The 24903-nt window shown below is 40.4% G+C and overlaps 1 protein-coding gene across 14 annotated transcripts in view; it reads left to right on the forward strand.

The window, feature by feature from the left end:
- Positions 1-24903, forward strand: part of LOC132841682 (neurexin-1a-like) — a 261155-nt gene that overhangs the window by 142086 nt on the left and 94166 nt on the right. For all 14 annotated transcript variants that reach the window (XM_060864110.1, XM_060864111.1, XM_060864118.1 and 11 more), the window contains one exon: positions 4209-4390. In XM_060864110.1, coding sequence (XP_060720093.1) covers positions 4209-4390 — 182 coding nt within the window. The remainder of the gene's footprint in view (positions 1-4208; positions 4391-24903) is intronic.

Here is a 24903-nt window from a genome sequence, read left to right on the forward strand (position 1 = left end):
GGGAATAGAAAGAAAAATATAAGGATAGAAACGAAGAAAATGCCCAAACCGAGAGCGTAATAATTCCAACCCCCTGCTATATCTGATGACTACAACAGATCCATATCAGCGTGAGCATCTCGGTCGAGGGAGAGAATGGAGCCATGAGCTGAGGGATAATTATCCTCCACCCCTGGAGCCTGCAAACACACGGCACAGGATTTCACACCCACAATCCCCTCTGTATTTCAGACAGCGCCTGTAAACATTGAGCGATGAAATACGAATCCTGGAATGCTACTCGACTGAGTGGATGGTGGTATTTAGGGTATATTGTGTTGGACAGTAGGATGAAAAGTAATAAAGATATGAGTGACTTGAGTTTCTCTGAAGGATATGTAAGAACATGGTGCTTCTTCACCCACGGTGCCCCCTCTGCCTTGTTCGCCTGGTATGGGCTCCATGTTCCCCGTGACCCTTGAATAAGCAGTTGGAAGAATGGATGGATAAATGAATAGCTGGGAGAATAGATAGTGTTTCTTCTCTAAAAACCAGTACTGCCATATGCTTGAGTTGCAGATAATGCTGTCTGGTTTGAGTAATGCACCTGACTACAATTGCACCAATGGCTTTTGTCATAATTCATTCTAAATCATATATTGTTCTCTTTGAAAATCAGGTTCTATGTAGCACCCTACATGGATTTACTGTTTAACCCTTTAGGGGAACACTTAGAAATGTTTTATGTAGAACAAAGTCTTAGATGCTTAAGTAAACTAAGGTATGGTGTTTGGAGAAATAGCTACTGGACTGGATTATTATTATAAAATATGTGCTTGATTAAGGTAAAGTGGTCTCTCTGAAACAGGCAAGTGTTATGCCTTACCAAGCGCCCCATAACTGCCAATTAGGCTCAAACTATTTTAACTAAATAATAAACCTAACATTCTTGATATATTCTTATATTATATCACCTGGGATACTCGGGAATCCCTAGATCCCACTTTTGAAAAGAAGGCTCTGGTACATTTCCTCAACCAACTGCACGTCAACTGCAGCCTTTTCTTCACAGCCCATCATCAAACATACAAGACGTTCTCATTTATTCATCACTAACTGCTTCAAATAAAACTGTTTAATATCGTTCAGTTGCAGGATCCGTGAATCGTTTTCAGCCTATTTGCTAGAACTCGGTTTGAAGACCTCATTGTCGTCTTCTTCATATAACAATATGCAATGAGATGTTTTAAAGAGATCTGTTAAAACCTGGACAGAGTAAATCAAACTGCAACCTTCCAAATGTTGAAACTAGTGGCAAGAAAAGTGTACAAAAATATCTGAAGCTTTGAAGCTGATGTTGATGAAGTAACATCTTTAAGCTTCTGATAAGTTTAGTTTGTTTTGTGAAGTGTGTAAAACAACATGAGTCCTGACTCATTTTAGATCAAACTCAGACTAGTATCCAAACAGTAAATCCGCTTCCGTTCCACCGGTGTACTGAAGTGCTGGTGTAAATGGTACAGTAAACACAGCTCAACACTTGGCAACTTTCCTGAAGATCCTGAAACTTGTGTACAAAAAGACTACAACAGATCGATAAGCTATTGAGTTAAATAGTGCAGGCAAGTTCTGTGTTTTTGTTCCCCTGATAGATGTGCAGTAACATGGCACTTCACTTGAAATTATGATGTCAAGTTGGGTAAATGAAGGTCTGGACTGCATGGTGACGGCAGTAAGGCTTCTGTCTGTGCTCGCCTGCCTGATGCAGTGAGTCAGAATGGAGCTGAAATCTAGCTGGAGGGCTAGACATGGCATGAAAGGGCTTAATTAGAATAAGCATTGAGTTTGGACACACTAGTTGAGTGATTTTGGGTGTGTTTGTCTGTGTGTTTGTGTGTGTGCTTGTTGCCTGGAAGCCATGGCCTTGTAAAATTGGATCCGAAGCCACTGTGCGAGGTTTGCACGATTGCACCATAAAACTGAAAAGAAATGACCAAATATTGGTGGAGTGTTTGCTGAATACTATGAATGTACTTCGTAACTCCAATTTCATTTCTCTTGCTCGCTTCTCGAAGCAGGTGGGTGTGTGATAGAGAGCAGGCCAAGCCGAGGAGACACAGGAGCATTTGTCTGTGTGCTGTAAATGATTCCACTGGGCTGCGGAAGACTGGGAAGCAAATATATAAATAAATGCAAAACAGGTTATTGATATTGTTCTCGCCTCATGCGGTAGTTTACAGGAAAATGTGCGGATTACAGTCAGAGTGATGTATGGCCTATTGTTCTTGCTGGAACGGTCAATGAATATTTAAACATCTCCAGCCTGGTGCCTATTACTACTGTATGTGTTGTACCTTTTGAGAGGAGAACAACTCCAGATACACCAAAAACTGGTTAGCGAATTAAGGAAAGAAGTTAACCCGAGTGTCTGACTTCCACAAGATGGCCTGCTGATGATGCCGATGGAAAACCCAAAAGCAGAACCACTTCCCAATCACTTTTTATACCTTGTTATTGTCCACCAGTCCACGATAGGTTCTTACATCTTACATTAGATGATTAAGCTCCAAAGCTGATTATTTTCAACATTCAGAATAAAATTCGACTGTCTGTGCAAGCAAAATAGAATCAAATCAAATCAATTGAGTTTCGAGTAAAAAAGATTCATGTTGCTGAAAAAGTCTTGAAGACGGTCGCAAAAATTTCTCACCCCGTGATTGGCAGATGCTCCTCTCTCTGAGCTGTTGTTCTAGAACTTTCTGACCAATCAGAATGCAGAATCTGTCCGGTCTAATTCTTTTAATTCTATATATGTCACATCCTCACTGGAACGCACGCTTTCGACTAAAACAGTCGAATTTTATTCCCGGCACCGAAATCTCTTCCCTCGCTAATGTTTGCTAACGATGCATCATTTACTTTGATTGTTATAGGATTTGGTTTAATGTAAAAAGGGACGCCATATAATTTATTTCTCCTCTGTGCTAATTTTGTTCTGATTTATAGCCTCCCATGGCGCAAGTTCTACTAGAGCGAATAGGAAAATTTACTCGTCTGCGTTATTTTCATTCCTGGTCTATAAAGCAGCGTTTCTCTGGAAAACTCCTCACTTCTGCATGTGTTTTTTCTCATTGGTCTCATTTTTTTCATTGGACAGTTCTGTTGTCAATTGGTGCAGAATGGACTTGAACACCACAAGCCTTTTGCTCGCATGTTCACCTGAGATGAAAATTGATAAGGTCTCGTGGCGTATGAGGAAGCGTCTTTGATGTTGCTAGTCAGAATTCAGCAGAATTCAGTGCGACTTCACCACATCGTACCTAAGATAAGATGAAATCTTGCCTTTATAATATGCTCAAAAATATTGCCACTCTAACTCTGCGTCTGGAGTTATGCGGACAGTTCCATGTCAGACCACTAGAGGGGGCGTGCAGGTGTCTCATCATGACCTGCTTTGTGTCTCTTTATTATCCACACGTGTGTTGTGCCACGCCCCTCCTATTGATTCCCCTTCCCGCTATTTCACCTGATTCCCATTTCCCTTGATGTATTGCCCTATATATGTGTGTCTTTTTGTGTCTGATTCCCAGCTGAAAACTGTTGTTGTTGTTGTTGTTTTTCTCAGCTAATTTGTTTAATCATATACTTGCAGCTCTGATTGCATAATTCTTCATTAATATATGTCAAATCCATTTGCTCTAATTAACTGCAAGAGGTAGAGACGATAATGCACACACGCGCGACGGCGAAAACAAATCGATCAACACAGCGTTAGAAGTGTGCAGGTGGAAGAGGACGTTTAAACATATTTCAACATAAATAAATCTAAAGTCACGCACTTATATAATAAAATACTATAATAAAAAAGCAAAGTTTACATGAATATGCAAATTAGTCATATACATATTAAAATATGCAGATACATGAATACATAATTTAATAAGATGTTAAAATATGCATGTAGTTTTATTCCTCTTCTACCACAGCAAATTTATACTAACTTACAATTTTCTGTTAAATTCCGATAAAGAATCTTTATCTATTTTTAGTTACATGAAGTTGAAACTAGTTCGTTAGTGGTTATGAAGACATATTTAAGCAGTTATAAACATAAAAAGTCGTTCCGTTATTGAATAATATGTAAATAATGTCCTGAGGTTACAGCTGTACCTGAGTGCTGTGATTTCTCAGAGCTTCTGACTAACCTCTTTTTTTTTTCTTTACCTAAGCGGGAACGACGTACATATTCGGACGTGAAGGAGGTAAGATCACGTACACGTGGCCTCCCAACGACAGGCCGAGCACCAGGGCTGACAGACTGGCGCTGGGCTTCAGCACTCAGCTTAAAGATGCCTCGCTCATCAGAGTGGACAGCTCATCTGGACTGGGAGACTATCTCAAACTGCACATTGTGAGTGGACCTGAGTTTATATCTATTCCAACACACACACACACACACCCACACACAAACACACACGTTGTACAAATTGATACCAAGAAGCATTGAAGCTGTTCTTTTTTTCACGACGGGTAAAACACGACGGGAGGCACCGTTAAAGAAAAATAATCAACCGCACACACCGCACACACAAACACACACACATGCCACACAGCAGGGTTGATTATTTCTCTGTTACAGCAAGCCTCATTGTGTTTAATTTCCTCCCATGTTGTCATGGTTACGGTGTTCTTCATTCTGACATGTTTACACAGTACTCTATCAGAAGTGTTGAAATAGAAATATGATAAAAATTTTACCGGCTCATCGTGGACTGACACCATATTAAAAATTCAGGCTTCTCTCTCTCTCTCTCTCTCTCTCTCTCTCTCTCTCTCACTTCTTCTCCTTTATCTAGTGGTAATGTGGGCTGTTATATGCATCTCAGACCTGCATGCTGACCTTCCTCCTCCGAAAAAACACCCCCACACACACACACACACAACATAGCAACACCAGCACTAACACACACAATGCACAATACACACACACACACACACACAAATCATTTAAGAATGTACGAGGTTGTACATTCCAAGAAATCACCCAAGAAATTCAGTCCTTACATAAAAATCGGACACATTTCCCAGTTGCCACACGCTACGCCCAGAGCAAGAAAAAGAATCATGTGACGTGCGGTAAGTTTATAAGACGTGAGAATATAAAATGTTAATACAAACAAAGAATCATATAAAGGAATCATTTGTACTGGAAAAGAATCATAAATTATTCGCATGTTTTATATAGTGCAAACAGAGTGCAAACATCTTATAGGACACACACACACCCACACACACACACACAGAGGTAGATACCAGCTGAGATCAAGTCAGCCTCATGTAGTCTCTTGAGTGGGTAAGGAGGAGAAGCTGGCTGTCTTAAACACACACACACACACACACACACACACACTTTGACGTACAACTCCCTCGGTGCTTCCTGAGCTCAGGGGACTCAAAGACATGGCTGAATATAGCAGACGTTAGCATGTCCGCTACCTTAGGGACTCCAGCATGAGAACAGGAGCGAGGAGAGGAAGACGGGAATGATGGAGAGATGCAGAGAACAAAAAGACGACCAGAGATCGGTGTAGTGAGGCGTTTCCTGTGCTCGATGACTCAGCCTCTTTCTCTCACATAACGATGGGGCTTGTAAATAGAGTGTACACACACTCGGCTATGATAAAATACATCCAGGTTGCACAAGAGTTCTCTCTCTCTCTCTCTCTCTCTCTCTCACTCTCTCTCTCAGGAACAACAATGAAAGGACAGAGAGACAGACAGAAAGAAATAGATTGTGTGAGAGAGAGAGAGAGAGAGAGAGAGAGAGAGAGAGGAATGGTGCCATGGTACCTGATTATGCAACTGCCATAGAAAATGTGAAATGCTATGAAGCTAGAGCAAGACTCTGTGTGTGTGTGTGTGTGTGTGTGTACTGCCAGTCAAAAGTTTTGAAAAGCTTTAGTTTCTTTTTTTGTTTTAGCAGTTTTTCAGAAGGTGTTAATTCGTTGTCTATAACAGCGCTCTTTCTAACTCGTTATCGTTTCTATAGTAACGGCTTATTTACAGAGACGTGTACGGCAGACGCTCCACGTTAACGTTAACAAAATGATGTGATGATGCGATGGATTATGGAAGGAGTCTCCAGTGTGAGATCTTTGTAAGCAACAGTCTGAGGTAAAGCAGACTGTATAAATAAATAAATAAATAAATAAATAAATAATATTGATTTTAGGTGGTAAATTGTAGTGGTATGAGAGTATTAATACATTTATGGATGTACAGCTGTAGAAAAAACATAGAATGTCCCCAGACATTAAGACTCCACTTTTTTAAGAAACTTCTAGAAGATATTCTGTACTTATCCGTGTCAGGCTCTGTGTCCAGCTCAGGCTTGTGTGGTAAAAACTGTTAAATTATGTGCATTGTTATTAGAAGTGCTGCTCGGTCACCAAACCTCAGTGTTATGGAAGATGCAGAATTAAGCTTTTAAAAAAAATAAATAAAGCCAACCCGAAAGCTGTGTGTAAGTCGCCGAAAAGTCCAGCTCATTGAGCAAATGCAGGGTGAAAGGGGCTTTTATTTTAACGCAGACGTAGCTGGAGTTGAGCAGCAGTTTAGTTTCCATTAATGCCCTTCTATAGAGAGGATGACAGGCGCAAATTGGATGTGAGGGTTCACTGGAGTCTGGAATTAAGGTGGATGGTAATGTGGCCGACTGACTGCTTTCCCACTGCAGCTTGTTTAGGCACGTTTATTTTCGAGTAAGAAATGTTCACCGGGCTTCATTTTCATGGCTCTTTTTTTTAATATCACATTGTAGGCCTTTTCTTCTCTCCATTAACTCTGAGGATCTCTAAAAAAAACCCAGCCTTAAGCTCTATTCAGGCGGGATTTGTTTTACACAAGCAGCCGAGCTAATTCCATCCTTGGCGATTTTATTTCTGGTAACGTTGCTATTCTTCTTCCTCCACCCCTGAGAAAATTCCAGCTCTAGCAGCTCCCTCTAAACGTCTGTCTTTCTTAAATCAGATATTTTACAACACTACATGGGAATGAGAACGATCCTGCAGGGCGGTTAAACGAGCCTCGCTTTAGATTTGTGTATGCCATGATATTACGCAATTCATGATTTAATAAGAAGATGCAAAGAGTTTTAGATGCTACTCAGTCGTTTGGTTTCATTTCTATCCTGCTATACGTATTTACTTAAGGAACGCTGTCTCAGGCGAGAAAGAAAGGACTTAGCCACCTAGCTATAATTCTGTAGACACCAAAACAAGCTGAAATGGTCAGGAGTGTAAACTCTGACCTCAGAATTTTGGATATGTTGCTAAGAAAATACTCCATTTCAACCAATAAGACCGCTAGCATTGATAGCATGTTGTAGCATTGACCGCTAACAGAACTTCTGTCAGTTTTGACATGAAGAGAACTTTCACTTTTTGACATATGAAGGAATAACAAATTTCCAGAAAAGGGGGAAATTTTCGAACAGGAGATAAATTGATAACGATGACATAAAGTTTAACTTCTATAAGTTTATAAGTTAATAAAAAATAAGCGAAGAGATATCTGAGAGACAGCGTTAGACTGTTAGACCAGCACTGCAAATTTTCTCTTCCATTTTTATCGGTTATGTCTGAGGAAGAAGTCGCTGCTCATTCAGTTTATTACTTCTGCTTCCTCTTCCATCTGTAAGAAGAGTGAAATAGCGATAACTTAAGAATAGCCGCAATAACTCGAGTCGAGTCAGTGCTGGGATTTTCTGATCGTTTCTGACTGCTTCAACAACATTTAAGAGGTTTTTGTGGTTTATTTACTGTACATTTGAAATATTTTTCTTCATATTTCATTATGAAGAAATGAAATATGACTTTTATTTTAATCACCATCTGCATTCATGACATAATGAATAAATAAATAAATAAATAAATAAATAAATAAATAAATAAATAAATAATTGAGGTGTAAAAGATGAGACCAGATTGCTGGAAAATTAGGCAATTATTTATTTATTTATTTATTTATTTATTGATTTAGTGTATTTTATAATAATCTTTGTTCCCATACTGTATTCACGTGTTAAATAAATGGATGAATTAATTAATTCTAGGAAAGTTGAATAAATAAAATAAGTCAGTAAAAGCTGGTGATTAGGAGCTCTACTATAATGACACACAAACATGGATTTTCCAAGAAAAATAGAAGAAGATTCCTGTAGCTAAAAGGGTTTGATCACTTAGAAGACGTGCAAATATTTTCCTCCAAAGGTCCATGTGAGAAGTTAATGCCATCCAAATACAGACTGCCGTTCAATTATTCCTGCTTTCCTCCTGTTAATTCTCATCATGAGTCACTGCTTTACAAAAATCAAAGCCTTGTTTACTTGCTCGCACATATGTGTGCAAGTGTCTGTGCGAGTGCCTGTGTGTGTGTGTGATTGTGCGTGCGAGTGTGTGTTCTCATCACCGCACCTCTCTCAGGACGGCGGCTTGTCGAGGGAAAAGTCGGCGGCACGCGATTCCCTGTGCACCTATTACACCATCTGCCCTAAGACGCAAAATCACATGGTGCAAATTTCACGCGTCGTCCCTGCGACACAACAAACCAGTCAGCCGACAGACGTGACAGACTTTCGCACGCTATCTCTTGTCTCCGCGTTACCATGTGCAGGCTGCAAGCAGCTTGCTTCGCCGAGCATCCCTCTGAGGCAGTGTAGAGGCGGAGAGGGTTGACGCTCCTCCTCGCAGTTACTAAGTGCAGGGGAAAGTCTTACCCAAGACACACATTTCATGTCTTATACAAATTCAGCAAATGAAATTCTAACCACAATTATATCACATGTCCCTAAAGTCTAGATGAGTGGATTAATCTACCACAGCCGTTCATTCAACTGGACAACTACTGACCAGATATTATTTATTTAGTGGGAATTTTCAGTACATTTTGCCATTACTGAGGACACGGTTGCTAGGCAACAAGGAAATACTTACTTCCAAGCATGGACACCTAGCTTATCCAACATTTACTGTATATACATAGTAGTTATATTTGTTATATAACCGTTATATAACAGACACAAGAGCAAGTCATCAGGGATGTTAATATTTTCTTCAGATATCACCAAAAAAAAGACAGAGCACCGTTAAAATGAATCTTTTTATTTGGTTCCGCCTTGTTTTGATGATCTTTTTCCGTACATGTGTCCTATAAAGGATTCGTTTTTTGGAAGTTGGAATGAAAGTTCTGAAGGCTTTTGCGATTGGGAGAAACCCTTAAAATGGTTGACTCTCTGATCCTCGCACTGTCTACTGCACCAGGTAGCGGATTGAGACGCAGCCTGATCTTAAGGCCAAGTCAAGATCGTGTATGTGTCGGGTGCATGCACCATGATCCCAGGTCTTTACATCAGTTTTAAACTCTTTTGAGCTATAATGATCTATAATCATGCAGAATTTCTCTGGTTCCATTTATCTCTATTATTGGTTACCACTAGGTGACAAAAGAATCATTATTTTTTATTAAGACCATGGCCATAATTTATCTAATCCAATGCCCGAGACTAAGTCCGAGTACACCTAGTAATACACTATAATGGTTGAATGTATTTGGACCCTTGACCAAGACCCGCATATGTGGCTTTCACCCCAAAATTTGCCACCACTCTGTTATTAAAGCCATAATAATGCTTTTAGAATGGGAGGTTCATCACAAAGTTGAAAATCATTCCAAGACCAGACTCACGTCCATAAGCCCTACACATCGAACTGCTTACTGTATTGTCTGAAAGACAAAGATTCGCAACCCCGGAAATTCTATTGCTGGCTGAAGTTCTAAATTTCAGCCAGCATGATCCTGACCAAGTGGTACAGATGCATCTGTATCAGTTTAAAACACATTATCTGTTCATTCTGTCTTGAATGAAGTATTTGTATTCAGCTCCATTCTTAATGTGTATATTGGAGCCTACATAAGCTAAAGAAAGCAGCACTGCTCTCCTTTTCCTCCTACTCGCTCTGGAGCTGAAAGAGCATGAAAGATCCTACCAGAGAGAAAAAAGTACGGGAGTTTGAAGACTGCACTTCTCAGTACTGTTCTTTATGAAAGAGTACACACTAGCACCCAAGTACACACACACTCAGCTCTCTACTCTGATCTATCTCATCTTTAATGAGGAGTGTGATGCGGAACACCTCCACGAAGCCGCCCATCTATTTTTGACAGATCTACCATCGCTTGCCCTTAAAAGACTCCCATATATGTCTTTGAGTTGGTGAAATCTTTGGGGACTCCATCTCTCTCTTGTTTTATTTTGCTTTGCTTTGTTTGCCGTGTCTGTGGGGGGGTGTGTGTGGGGGTGTGTGTGCGGTGTAGTCGAGCTGAAGTTGGAGGCTCAGATGTGCAGCAGGACTTGTGAATGTGATTTCAGGAGATGAGGAACACTCGCGGGGGTGTTAGAGAGAATACGGCATTGAATTCTGCATTATTAATCTCAAGGTGAAAAGGGAAATATGAAAAGATGTTTCGAAACAAGTTTCATTTCCTCGTTCTGCTGAAATAACAGAGAGGAAGCTGAAGTGCGGTTCTTGTGATCTTTATATAGAACCTGAATCTAGGTAGTTTAGAGACGATAAAACAAACCGCAAAGTCTGACGTTAACGTGTCGTCTGAACGCTTTTATTCTTTTAACTTATAACAGTTTTCTTATATGGGAACGAGATGGAAATCTGTAATGTCACAAAGCAGCTTTACAGAAATATATAAATTCAGGATATGGATTTTAATTGTATTCAATTATCCCTGGTAGTAGAAAAACTCCCTGAGAAACCTTGAGAGGAACCGGACTCATAAGAGACTCCACACCTTCTGGCCAATCAGCAGAGATGGGGGACTCGAGTCATACAGTATGACTTGACTCGAGTCGGACTTAAGTCGCAAATTTGAGACTTGAGATTTACTTGACAAATATTAGCTCGACTGGACTTTGACTTGACATTCATGACTTGAGACTTACTTGTGACTTTCACATGTGACTTAATCCCACCTCTGCCAATCAGAAACTGGAACTCAAAAGTGCTGTGATACAAACTTGAATTCAGAGTTTCAACAACGTTGAGTCAAGAGGAAGCACTCCACTGAGTGCTAGTATAACGGCTGGGTAATGGCACGGTAATGCTGTGATACTCCAAGTACTAGAAGAGAGCAAATGGCTGAGCTGACCGCAGACGTGCTACATTAGCTTCTGTGACCTCGTTTAGCGGTTCTGTATCACTTCCGTCTGCTAAGAGGAGACAAGAAGGGTAGGGACAGAGAAAGGGTGATGCGTACTAAATGCAATTACACGCGAATCACAGGCCACGTAACACGTTATAGACGATTTCGACGACATCAATTATATTATATTGTCGTAAACTGGGCCTAATCCTTTAATACGCCGTTATGTCACAGTGCATTCATTATGATAATCCAAATTTGATCATATTTCTATGTGTTTTCAAAGTTCCCATATGGTTACCTAGTTAATTTGATGTAAATTAAGGCTGACTGGCCACAAAGCATCTGCTTTGTGAAAAAAGTTAAATAGAGATAAATAAAAAATCAGTGATATTGTGTATTGGGTTCATTTGGCTGACCCTGTAGTGGCAGCAACTGCATCCTGCCATCAAGTTTCATCTCATCTGTGAGTGCAAGCGTGCCGGAGCTATCACCGCTCATCTTTCACATTTTATCATCTCATTCAGGCATATGAGAACTCAAGCACTAGAAACCTGAATGGCAATGAAGAGTTTAGGGAGGGAGAAGGAAGAAAGGAACAAGGACTAGGAGAGAGAAAGTGGAAGGTGAATGAGTTGTCTAACCAGCGTGCAAACGAGGGGAAAAAGGGATGAAGAGACAGAAAGATAAATTGGAGCCAAAGAGTTATCTGACAGGACTGCGAATGAAGCCGTGTACGAGTGGGGGAGAAAAACCAAGTGATGAAGTAAAAGAATAAGGCAGAACGATGGCTGCAGAGATATTGAGTAAAGGGACAGAGGAGGCAGCGGTTAGAAAAGGATGGAGCTCAGGATTTTTTATTGGTACCGGTAATTATAGTCAATAACACGTCATTCCGAGCAGTAATTCAATAAAAGGCTTTGTGTGGCACTACAATGAGTAATATCACACTCTCGACTGGGGAGGGGACTTCGTTTGTGTGGCACGGTTATCGCATTACACATGTTCGGTGTTGTCTGGAGAAGTAGTAAAGTGCATGAAAGAGGTTTGGGCAGATCATGGTGGAGGGATCGATCCAACATTTTGCTCTAACAGTAATCAAATAAGTAGAACCTCTTCTGTGTTGGGAATGGGTGTTTCTGATTGTGTGTGTCTACCTTCAGAGTTACGTCAACCTATCCTCTAAAGAAAAGGTGCAGTTTATGCACATTAACCCTGGCCGCACACGGAATACCACGCAAAAGGCAGGAATACACCTTGAATCAACGGGTACCAGAGGATCCTGCCTTTGAGTCAGTGTATCTTAGCCAAGTTACCTACTGATGTGTATTGGGAGGAAGAGGAAACCTGGACAAATCAATATAAACACATGGAGGATGCGCAAAACTAATCAAACCGAAAACCCATGATATGTGAGGCAGCTGTACTACCGGCTGCACCTTGGAATTTGAGCAATACCACATAAGTCACTTTGTTAGTGCAATAGTGCTGACTGCAGACCCATCTGTTGTATTGCAGTAAGTATTGGCACCCCTGAACTAGAGGTCTTCACGGGTCCACTTAGATCCGAAATCCCGAGGTCCGACCTGAGACCCGAGCGGGTTAGGGTTTAAAATTTTCACGTGTGCCTCGGACACGGGTAGGGTATAATAATAGCGGCATCGGGTCTTGGGTAATTTAAAATGAATACGTTTTTACCGAACGGACCCGAAGACCGAAGACCTGAACTACTGTATCTCGCGTGTTTGCATTGACTCGAGTCCTTTTCCAACCTCTCCTCTGTTTGCCAAGACCGCTTGCGACATCGTGTTGCTGGCGGTAAGCTAATTTTTGTTGAAACAGGCCTGTCAATCAATTTTGAATCCCCACGGTTACTTTTCTGTCTGACTGGTGCGTGCAGGGTTGCACTGGTGTGTGCAACATTCAGGTCCAGTCGGGTTAAAAAAACTGCCAACCGGTCGGGTCGGACTCTGGTCTAATTTTTTTCGGGTTTGTCTCGAGTCGGGTAAAATTATGCACGTCAGGTCCGGGTAAAAAGTGATTCGGGTCACTTTGGGTCGGGTACATTTCTTTAGACCCGAGAAGACCTCTACCATGAACCCCTCCTTTCTTTGCATATCCCAACTGGAGGGCAGACATATTGCAGAAAACATTGAGCAGGGAGGATTAAAGCCCTTGCTCAATTGCCCAACAGTGACCTTTTGAGCAGTAACCCAGAGCTGGAACCATCAAGCCACCATTGCCTCAAAAACTAGTTTACCAGATACTGTATTAGACAACTTCACCACTTGTAGTCCACTCTGTCAGTGTACATTGTGGACAATCATTTTCCATGTATGCCACCTGGTCAGCCGTCAGTTCTACAAAAGGACTTTTATTAAAGTCGTTACTAAAAAAAAATACATGTCAATACAAGGCATGATCCTTCAAGCTGTGTGAACAGGGCACAGGGATGCTAAATATGTTCTGATTTACAAATTGTCTGCAAAAACTGGTGTTACAGTTAAATCACAGAGGTTTCCAATCATTGCTGTAACGTCACAATGCCACACGTCTTTTTATTTATCTTTAAATGCATTATGTCAGTGTTCAGGGAAACAGACATAAAGATATGAAGGTAATAAGTGAATATTAAAAAAGTGCAGCTTTAAAAGTCATCCTTATGTATAGAAGCCATAGTGAGATGCTTGAAGTTGAGAGGAAGCTCAGAAGAAGGAAGAACATGAGAAAAGGAAAATGAATAAAGCCTGGAGGACTGTCTTGTCATAGCACATGGAGGTTGTTAAGTCTTGGCACAGTTTCTGAAGTCTGGAGTCTGCAGGCTAAGGTTATAAATAGAAACCTGTTTTGTATATATATATATAGCATTATGTCTTGAAATAAGGGACTGAGTCTGTTTACTAGGAATGGTTTAGAGATGAATTTGAAAGGATTTATAGTCTTGAATTATGCGCTACAAATGATGGGAACTTAGTATATTTCCATATTTCCTGGACGTGTCAGTGTTGGGACGACTAGCTCAAGCTCAGTATGTGTGCCCTTATGTGTTTCTGCTATTTTTTCAGGTTATCAGTCATAAAGAGATGCCAGTCACTGCATCATCCATTAAGAGAAAAGAATGCACCTCTTTAACGCTGACCTCTTGGTATTGCTGTTCTTTGCATTTCAATTATTGTCATCAAAAAGCTTTTTGATTCTCTTATGTGGCATTTTGCTAAAGGTGATTGAATTAAAGTGATGCAGAGTAATGTGTGCATTGTTTCTCACCATAAACCATAGTTTTAGCATTTAATCTTACTATTAAAGTACCCCCCCATACCACCACCACCAACCCCACCCCCACCCAATTGATCATTTCAGCCCGAGAAAAAGGCTATGATTATTTAAGTGCAATCATAGCGGGTGCATCTCATTTAATTAGTCCATAAATGTTGCTCGTGTCCTATTGTGTTGTCCACTGAGCCTTTTGCGAGGCAGGTGAAATATTAATCCGCTCTCTCGTTCTGGACAGCTTAATTATGTTTGAAAGCGTGTGTGTTTTTCCTACCTTGCCTCAGAAGGCTTTTAAAAGCGAACACCATGTACAGCCATACTGATTCTTAATTACGCTTCCGTGCAAAAGAAATAAATAAATAAATAAAAAACAACAAGAGAAAAAAGACTGTGCCAGAGCTCCAGAGATTGCTCAAAAATGGAGATTGTATGTGTCATTCATTTGAAGACAGTAATTGTTTAGAGAGTAATTCTTTATTTCAAAAAAATATTGTCAGTAATACTTTAAAACCTTAATTATGAACATCAATATGTATTAACAGTTATAAAATTAATAAAAACATTAAAAATATGTGAAAATAAACGAAACAATGCAAGGCGTTATGCAGCAAAAGCAGAATTGTTCGAAAATCACCCGATTCAGTAAGTGATTCAATTAATGAATCATGTAAAAATAAATGAATCAGCTGGTTGGAAAGTCACACATGAAAATAAATTATTAATGTGCAATTATGACATATGACAGTATAGGAATCGTGTTAAAGATTGAGTCTTAAAATCAATGTGACATTTATTGTGTCATTTGAAGAAGTCACATGAAAGTAAAGGAATCGTTGAAAAGTCACACATGAAAATAAACTGAGGTGTTTAAAATCACACGTGAATAATTAATCGTGTAAAATCACATAAAATTTAATTAATCGCAAACTACAGTGAATATAAAAAAGTGACACATAAAAGATGAATCATTTGAAAAATGAATAATGTAAAAATACATCAATCCCCAAAAATCTAATAATATAAAAAAAAAACTAAATAAATAGACTGTTTGGAGAAATAAATGTGACAGTAGAAATCATGTGCAAAAATAATATCATGTGTAAGTAAATGAATCATGTGGAAGAACCACCAAAGTGTAAAGTTCATGTGAATTTTCTGTAAATGTTAACTTTTTTCTTTTCATCATATTTTCCTGAGCATTGTGAAGCATACAATGGGGATGAAAAGGAAAAAAAAGAATTAAATAAAATAAAAAAATCAATGCTGCTGTCTAGTGATGGCATTCTCTCTGCTGAGTCATTACTCTCAGGCAATTATGGCTCGTAAAAGCCAGCGTTATTTGTATGAAAATATCACGCACAGCTTCTACTTGACCTCCTCCACACACACCCAGTATGATCCAGTCCCTGATCGATCATTAGCTCACCAGTGCCCTGCCTCATTCTCCTACTTAATCTGTATGCAAGAGCTGCTGAAAAGCAAGAAAAGTGTTTATCAGAAACGCGTTACTATTGTGCCAATCGCTTCATATTTACATGTTTGCGATAACTTAATGGTGAGGTCATGGCTGGAACAGGAAAGTGGAAAAATGGTCACAGACAGAGGAACAAGACGTTTAATTATATCAGCATCCGTCTGGACAAAAGAGAGGATCGGAGGATGCGGTTTTGATAATGGCCGACGGGATGGCAGTCTATTCAGCGGCAGGATGGATGACGTCGGGTCCTTTCTACGCAGTTAGCATCGATGCCGTCTCTGAGGAAGCCAAACAGACTTTGCCTTAGCATCTGAGTTTTGGTTCCTCCAATCGATTAGCACAGGAGCTCAGGTTCGTCCTGCTGTTGCTCGACTGAAAACAGATCCAGCCGGACCTCAGTAACTGATTTAGAACTACTTTACGTGATCAAATGCCTTTCAGGTTGTTCACTATGACATGACGTGTAAATTGACTTGTCAGAATGATGTAGAGTCTTGTGTAAAAGATGATCTAACAGAGACCTTGTGCTATCTTGTTGAGTGACAGGAGTTTCCTTGCATACTCAGGGTCGATGTTTATGGGCATGTCAATGTTTCTCAGATCTCATCAATCTCTCTACCTAAAAATTGTTGACTAATTATCTTTCCCACAGATCCCCAAGCTTTCCAGTTTCACACCCAATTTATGCTTTAATGCTTTTTTTTTAGGTTATAATCTTAACAGTTGATTAAATAATAATAAAGGTGTGTGTCATATTACACTATTTAAGGAAGTACCGACTCTTAAACATGTACTCTTGGACACTCTGGCTGCTCATTGATTCTGGAACTGAACACACAGTGTGGATTGGAAACTCCTTACAGCTTAATGATGGATAGAGGCTACAACGTGTTTAGCACCAGCCTCAGGAGCATCTGGAAGCCAGTCTGGATAGAACAATTGGGTGTTTAATGGTGAGGCTCTAGCGTTAATGATCAGAAGGTTGGTGTTCAAGACCAAGGCTCTTAACCCTCTCTGCTGCAGAGCCACTGTATCATGGTACGTGGTAGTTCAGTAGTGCTAGGCCTTTGAGCAAGGCCTTTAACCTTCTCTGTTCCAGCTTTAACCCTCTGTGTTTCATGGTAGATCTGTACAGGAAGCAGAAGTTCAGTGGTTGGACTACTGATGTGAAGGTTGTGCATTTTAACCCCAGCACTGCCAAACTGCCATTTGTTATGCCCTTGAGCAAGGATTTTATCCCTGTCTGCTACAGAGGTGCTGTATCATACTGTATCAGTACAGGGAGTGGGAGCTCAGTGGTAAAATTACCGATCAGAAGTTTTTGAGTTTAAATACCAGCATCACCAAACCTTCACTGCCCATAACCATGACCCATAACCCTCACCTACTTAGGTAACCAATGACATAAATGTAAGTCTCTATGAATAAGGTCATCTGTCAAATGCTTTAATTGAAACGTATCAGTGCTGACAATGAGCTCTGACCCCAGCGTTCTATACAAGCTATAATATGTGAAGAAAAGGATCTTAACTGTGCTGTAATGTACAGTATATGTGACAAATAAAGGCAGTTTCTTCTTCTAAATTCGCCCAGCATGTGCCGCTGATTTGATGCTAAACAAGCCGAGTAGGATTGGATAGCGATGTACAGCCCATGGATGTGGTGCAATTCATTTTGACGGAGTGCTAGGATTCAATTTCAGATATATTTAGTGTAAAAAAAAACAAAAACAAACGTTATGTGCAGATCTCTGTGCTTCATGTAGAGTGATTTCAAGTGTTAGCATTCCGTTAAAGTAAAAGAGCATCTCAGGCTTGTCTTGGACTGGTCATGTGGTAACTAGTCTGTTCAACCCCTTAGACTTCACCTTTCAAAACTAAAGCAGAGGTCAAATGAAATGGAAGCTGGAATTACTTAACCACCGAGGTGTGACTAGAACAGGTCGAGTCCGATCCGCTTGATTACGAGCCGGAATAGCATTAGATCTGCGGGAAACTCGAGGCTAGACGTCATGGTAACGTGTTCAATGCTAAAAAATGTGCTGTTTATTACCGTTCATCATGTTGACAGTGAGCAAATGAGTCTTGTGGTCTGTAGACGTGGATGTAGGCATGTAGTTCCATTAAAAAAATGTAGCAGAAATGGGAGCCTGAATCACATAACCATCAAGCTGTGACTCAAATACGATGAGTCCGATCTGCTTGATTACGATCCTGAATTGCGTTAGACCCGTGGAAACCTGTGGAGCCTCGAATTGTCATCGGGCCTTCATGGGAATAGCTTTGGTGAAAAAAAAGAGCTGTTTATCAGCGTCCATCTTGTCGAATGAGATCTGAGGGGTTTCATGAAGCGACACAATGGAGCTCGTCTCCCGGAGTGCCGCAGCCTTTATTACCTTTTTCTCCTGCTAGAGGATGACTGATATCGCCAATGAGACAACGAGTGTGCGAGCGAGCGAGAGAGGGCGGGGGAGAGAGGAAGAGAGGAAGAGAGGGAGGTGATAATACACCAGTGATGTTGGGCGTTTTACCCGAAGCAGAGTTAAGGATGGATTTGATAAACCGCAGCAACAGCTTAAGAAGATGAACAGCCATGAGTGAGGCTTATAAATTCCCCTACATGCCTTGGTATATTGCTGAAGCTCTCTCTCAGAGGAAGTTTCTGTCACACACATCAACGTGCACAGGCATTTTGAAGATCTCCATTGGTAATATGTGAAGTGGAGATTTAAGCAGGTTGCTGGATAGATCTTTGTCTTCTTGCACCTTTCTCTTGTCTAAAATATATTTTGGGAAAAGTTTCATTTTTTTTGTTTGACCTTCAGACCAAAGCAACATATTGGGGACACGGATTATGTGTCGACCTGCACGTATTATTTGTGTTATTAATATTTGAGGAAATATATCACATGGCTGGTGACCAGCACCAAGAGTGCGATGCAAAAAGTCAGATGCAATTTATTTTGCAAACAAAAAATAGTGCTAACGAGGATGAACAGGAAACATCAGAGACAAGGTCATGTGACTTGCTCAGTAGCATAACCATGACAAAAAGGTTGTTACTGTATGATGTCACAACATTCCTGCGGAGGCTCTACAATGCACACTGCACACAAATGTTTTGGATATTTGGGAGGATTTTGAAGATATTACAGGTTATCTAACAGTCTCTAACAGTCCTTGAGGTAATCTAAACTTTTTTATTAATTTCTTTTTTTTTTTTTTTTTGAGTCCAAAGATCTATCTTTGCCCCTGACCTCGAAATCTTCATGCAGACTGGGGTAATTATCACAGTATGGGAAAAGAGGTCACACCTGCTTCCAGACAAGACACATACATCTCGAACCTCCGTCCTCAACGGCTTTCTACGACACAAACAACACAAATTCGAATCTACAAACTTAAAAATGATACGTATTTTAACAAAGTGGGGCGGAGAAAAAATATCCAGGTCGGTGTCTGATAACACGTGAAAAACCTTAATTCAGTGTGTTAATTCATCAGCATTTGTCTAAAGATGAACCATCATTACATGTACATTATACAGTACCAAGCATGTACATTATACAGCACCGTGCATAAGTATTCACCCCCTTGTGTTTATTTTGTGCTACAGAATGGAAAGGAAACAAACATGACTGGGATTGTCATCAATTTAAGAGGGGAAAAATTGGAGTGCAAAAGTATTCACCCCCTGTTTCTATGAAACCTGTGATTTTATTCAGATTAAAATCCAAAGAAAGATCCTCTTGTCCAGTCTTCTCCATCCTGCCCTCCTTTCTTTTCTTCTTCAGTGACCAGGAAGTTTCTTGAGGTGAAAATATGGCTAAAACTGCATTGCAGGAGAGAAAACTTTTCAAACTTTAATTTTGGGAGCTTTGTATAAATATATATATATATATATATATATATATATATATATATATATATATATATATATATATATATATATATATCATAATAAGAGTAGTTATGGTTGCCTTGGAGCCACCTGGATGACACACAGAAAGTGTGTGTGTGTGTGGAGCCATTCAATCTATCAATAAAACCATCACAGGCATCATAAAGAACGCTGACATTTAAAGGGAGAGTCTGGGGTCAAGGAGAAGGAGCAGAGAAGATCATTACTGCTCAGAGAGGAAGCGAGGGACAAATCGCACGGATGTATAAATAAGACCACTAGAAAAGCAACAAGTATCTCGGAGAGAGACGGCACAGTCTTGTTTAAGTTGTATCCCAGCGAGACGAGAGAGATCAAATCACACGACTGGACATGAGATCGTAAAAGGAATAGAGAAACAGAGGAAGTGCTGTGACGTGAGGAGGAAAAGTTGTCGTTTGGAAAAGAAATAGCTTCCTGAAGTCATAAAAAAAAAATAAAAAATTTGCTTTATGGACTTGATAATCAGCCCCCTATAGTGTTGATGTATTTTCTCTTCTTTTAAAAAAGAAACCTTTTCTCTCTTCACTCTTTAGAACATGGTTATATTATATAATCTAATGTTATGTATAATGCATGTGGAAGGTGTTATACAGGACGTCTTGTTATTTATAAATTATTTATGAACGTGTCTTGCACTTTAGAGTGATATTGATTATGATGTATTTCTGAATATAAGAACTGAAAGAACATCTAGACACCTGAAATACATCATGTGTTTGACGGTCTCACTTTCTACAGCGTTGGTGTTATACAGTAACAGTATTAACTATAAACTAATAAAAAGTACCGTTATGTGTCTCGGGGTGAGAGTGTGTGTCTCGGGGAGACAGAGTGTGTGACGGTGAGAGAGTGTGTGTCGGTGAGAGAGTGTGTGTGTCGGTGAGAGAGTGTGTGTGTCGGTGAGAGTGTGTGTTTCGTTTACAGAGAGTGTGTGTGAGAGAGTGTGTGTCGGTGAGAGAGTGTGTGTCGGTGAGAGAGTGTGTGTCGGTGAGAGAGTGTGTGTGTCAGAGAGTGTGTGTCGGTGAGAGAGTGTGTGTGCCGGACAGTGTGTGTGTTGGAGACAGTATGTGTGTCGGAGAGTGTGTGTCGGACAGTGTGTGTGTGCGAGCAGCCGACTGACACTCCTGTCTAATTAAACCTCCCACAGTGGGACGAAGCGTGATCGTCTGCTGACCCACATACAGCCACTCACAGGCTTGTGCTCATTAGCACACACTATACTGTAGCAACCACGTCTGGGCCTAGTTTACAACCATGTAGCTCACACACTCACACACACTCACACACACTCACACACGCACACCATAGAAAGAAGGTGTGACATCGAGATTCACAATGCTAAAATTCCACTCAACAAGCCAGCTAGCTAGCAGACTTAGCTAATGTAATGATTCTGACAAGTTTTAGCATTTGCTGCTAAAATCCTGTTCATATCAATAATGGGAGCTAGCTATCAGTTTTAGCTAACCAATAAAATTGTGGTTGTTATGGTAACATTTTTACAATTTTGACTGCTATATCATTCAATTATGTTCAAACTGAGATTCCCAAATCTAAAATCCTGCTCAGTTTAACAAATTCCAGATGATTGCTAGTTTACTAGCAGATAACTAGCCGAACAATTAGCTGAATTGGCTAACTATTAAAGTGATTGTTGCTTGTTATGAGATGATTATAGTGACTTAATGTTCGGTATTGGTATCGGACATAGCATGGAATTTAGCTATCTCACTGTGTTTGTGTGTGTGTGTGTGTTCTTGGGTTTCATCTTCTATTCAATTTCCCAGACAAACACTTTAACCCCAGTGGAATGTTCTCCATTAAGACTGATGAAGTGTTAAGACTCAAACTAGGAACAGAACCCTCTCTCTCTCTCTCTCTCTCTCTCTCTCTGTCACTATCCCCTCTCTTTATTCCTTTCTTTCTTCTCCTTCCTTTTCCTTGCTTTCCCGTAGCAGCGGTTTATCTTTCCATGTTCTTGAGGTGGCAGAGTGTGACGGCTAAAACGGGTTCTTTTATGTGACATCAAACCGGCTTCTTACAGCATCGCATCGCTTCTTTAAAGAGCTTCTGCACCGTAGCCCTTAATAGAAAAAAAAGAAGGGGAATGCGGACAGCTGGCATCTCTGAGAACTACCACAAGCTTGAGTGCACTATTCATAAGAAGAGATGCCTCAGACCTGTCAGGAGAGAGGCATCTCGGGATCCTGCAAGTTCACCTGCTTGAGGCTCATTTATGTGGAGTTTGTATAGTAGGGGTAAGAGCAATAGGGCAAAAGAAGAATAAGAGCAAAACTGCTCATGCTGTCTGAGTGGGAGGAGCTTCATTCAGAGAGAAACTAGCCAATCGTGTGTGTTTGTGAGCTCATATACAGTACGCAGAAGTAGCTATGTTTATAGTGCAGAGTTAGCATGTGTTATCCTTCACTTTGTTTGTTGTGGGAGGGAATTGTCAAGATAAATTAACTTTCTAGCTTGATTAAACACAGTAGCCTTAATCCTAGTTATAAACTGCGTAATTGTCTTATTATCCTAATGTGTTCACCTGTTCTGTGTCTTCCCTCGTTGTCCTTGATTTATTTTCATCCCTTTATTTATTTTTATTTTTCTTACCTAGCTCTACTCCAAGCCTCGCTACAGACTTAACGACCGTTCTTGTCTTGCGCGAAATAAATCTCGGTGAGTTTACGCTATTCATAAGCATTGTGGTTTTTACGCTATTATGACAAGTATGCCATTAAATAAATCACTAATAATAAGTTCTACGGACGTCTAGATGAAGATTTTTATGGTCCCCGGCCCAAGTTTGGTGCGATATTAAAGTTCAAGGCTACATTAAAGCCCTGTTGAGGTCACAAAATTTCAGATGGCTTTCTAGTGCACCTCTGGGAAATTAGCTCCCGTATAAATGAGAGAAAAAAATATCAGCCATTATAAGATGAGATAATTGAGTGAAAGAGCAGTGGTGTGCTCCCTAGTGCTCGAATGAAACATCAGTGAAGATGAGACCTATAAAAGTGCTGAGTGAATGAACTCATGGTTCCTCTTAAGAACCGACACTGAGCCAAAGCATGAGAGAGAAAGAGAGAAAGAGAGAGAGAGATAAAGAGAGCGAGATAATGAGAGGTCTAACTTTTTATACTGCAGGAGTTGCTGACTTTATCAAATAAAACTGAATTCTCAAATCTGATTGGTCAGGAGCTGGTGAAGCTCTACAATATTTTATTAAATCTTGCTCTCTATTGTTCTCTTTCTCTCTCATTTTCTCTTTCTCTCATAACTCTCACCACATCTCTAATTCTTTCCTGTCTATCTATCTCTATATTTTTGTCTTTCTCTCTGTCTGTCTCTCTCTCCCTACCAGACTTTCCCATCTCTCTCTCTCTCTCTCTCTCTCTCTCTCTCTCTCTCTCTCTCTCTCTCTCTCTCTCTCCCTAAATACTTATGGCATGTCTATACACATGTCTGACAGAAACTTTGAAAGACTGCATGAGAATAAAACACCAGAGTTTACGATGTGAATCATCAGAAAATAATCATTTCCAGAGCGGTGTTAAGCACTATTCGGACGGGACTAGTTTTACAGGGGGTCGTTAGAGAAATTTCAGTTTCACAGACGTACTTTGTGATTTTAATCCCATCTGAATCTGCCATGTCTGTCTTTTTCTCACACGACCTGTGTAAAAATTCCAGAGCAAATTACCTACTTTTTTTCAGCAAAATCGGCGCTCTTCTGAGAAATCTAATCCCGTCTGAATGCGAATGTCTGTGATTGCCGAAAATGTTTTTTCCAAAATGCGTTTTCTTGTCTGTTTTGGTCAACGTAAACTACCGCATTAACCCTAGTGCACCGGTATTCAAGTTTATTGATCGGTCATATGACCATACGCAATCCACGCATCCTGGACGTGTGGTCTTGTGCAACGCCCACATGTAAAACACAGACACTCCTACCTCCGTAATAAACACAGAGATGTTAGTCCCGTCCGAATCCATACATGAAATGACAGACGTCGGCTGAAAAAAATTCTAACTCAAACGTCATTTGGAAAACTAGTCCCGTCCAAATAGTGCTTTAGAAAGTCTTGGGTTGATTCAGTGGCATGTTCACAGACTCAGACTCTGTGTCTAATCATCAGGAGATCAGACACTCTTTATGGCTAATATTCACTCAGAGCTCAGAGTTTTACTCAAAACTGCTTCATTTGCATCTGAAAAACAGCTTGAAATAGAAGGGTTGAAGATTTGATTTGTGAGGACTCTAATAGAGATCAACACGTGTGTGTGTGTGTGTGTGTGTGTGTGTGTTTTACACCTCACTGCTTTGGGTAATGGATGCATTTCTTTAGAGCGGCTGAGATGCAGACTTCTCTCTACAGGAGTCCGTTACACTGTATTATTTATTTTATTCACTTCCTCTTGATCCTTACAGCTAATACCCCAATAACATTCAATACCCCAACTACCCCATACCCCCCAATATCTTCAATATTCCCCAATATCCGCTATACCCCCTAATATTCACAATTCCCTCACTACCACAATACCCCCAATATCCCCAGTGCCTCAATACCCCATTACCCCAACTACCCCACAAAATTTACAATACCACCCACTACCCCAACACCCTCACTAACACAATATCCCCAATATCCCCATTACCAAAAAAACCCCAGGTAGCCCACAATATCTACAATACCACCCACTACCCCAACACCATCACTACCACAATAACCCCAATATCCCCAGTGCCCCAATAGCCCCACTACACCAACTACTCCCAATAGCTACAATGCCACCCACTACCACAATACACCCAATATCTCTAGTGCCCTGATACCCTCACTACCCCAAATACCCCTTAGTATCCCAGAGTATCCACATTACCCCAATACCCCAGAGTATCCACTATACCACCCACTACCTCAGTACTCTCACTACCACAATACCCCCAATATCCCCAGTGTCCCAATGCCCTTCACGACCCTAATACCCCAGTATGGCCCAAAACTCCTACT

The sequence above is a fragment of the Tachysurus vachellii genome, chromosome 2 (assembly GCF_030014155.1).
Source record: "Tachysurus vachellii isolate PV-2020 chromosome 2, HZAU_Pvac_v1, whole genome shotgun sequence".
Lineage (NCBI taxonomy): Eukaryota > Metazoa > Chordata > Actinopteri > Siluriformes > Bagridae > Tachysurus > Tachysurus vachellii.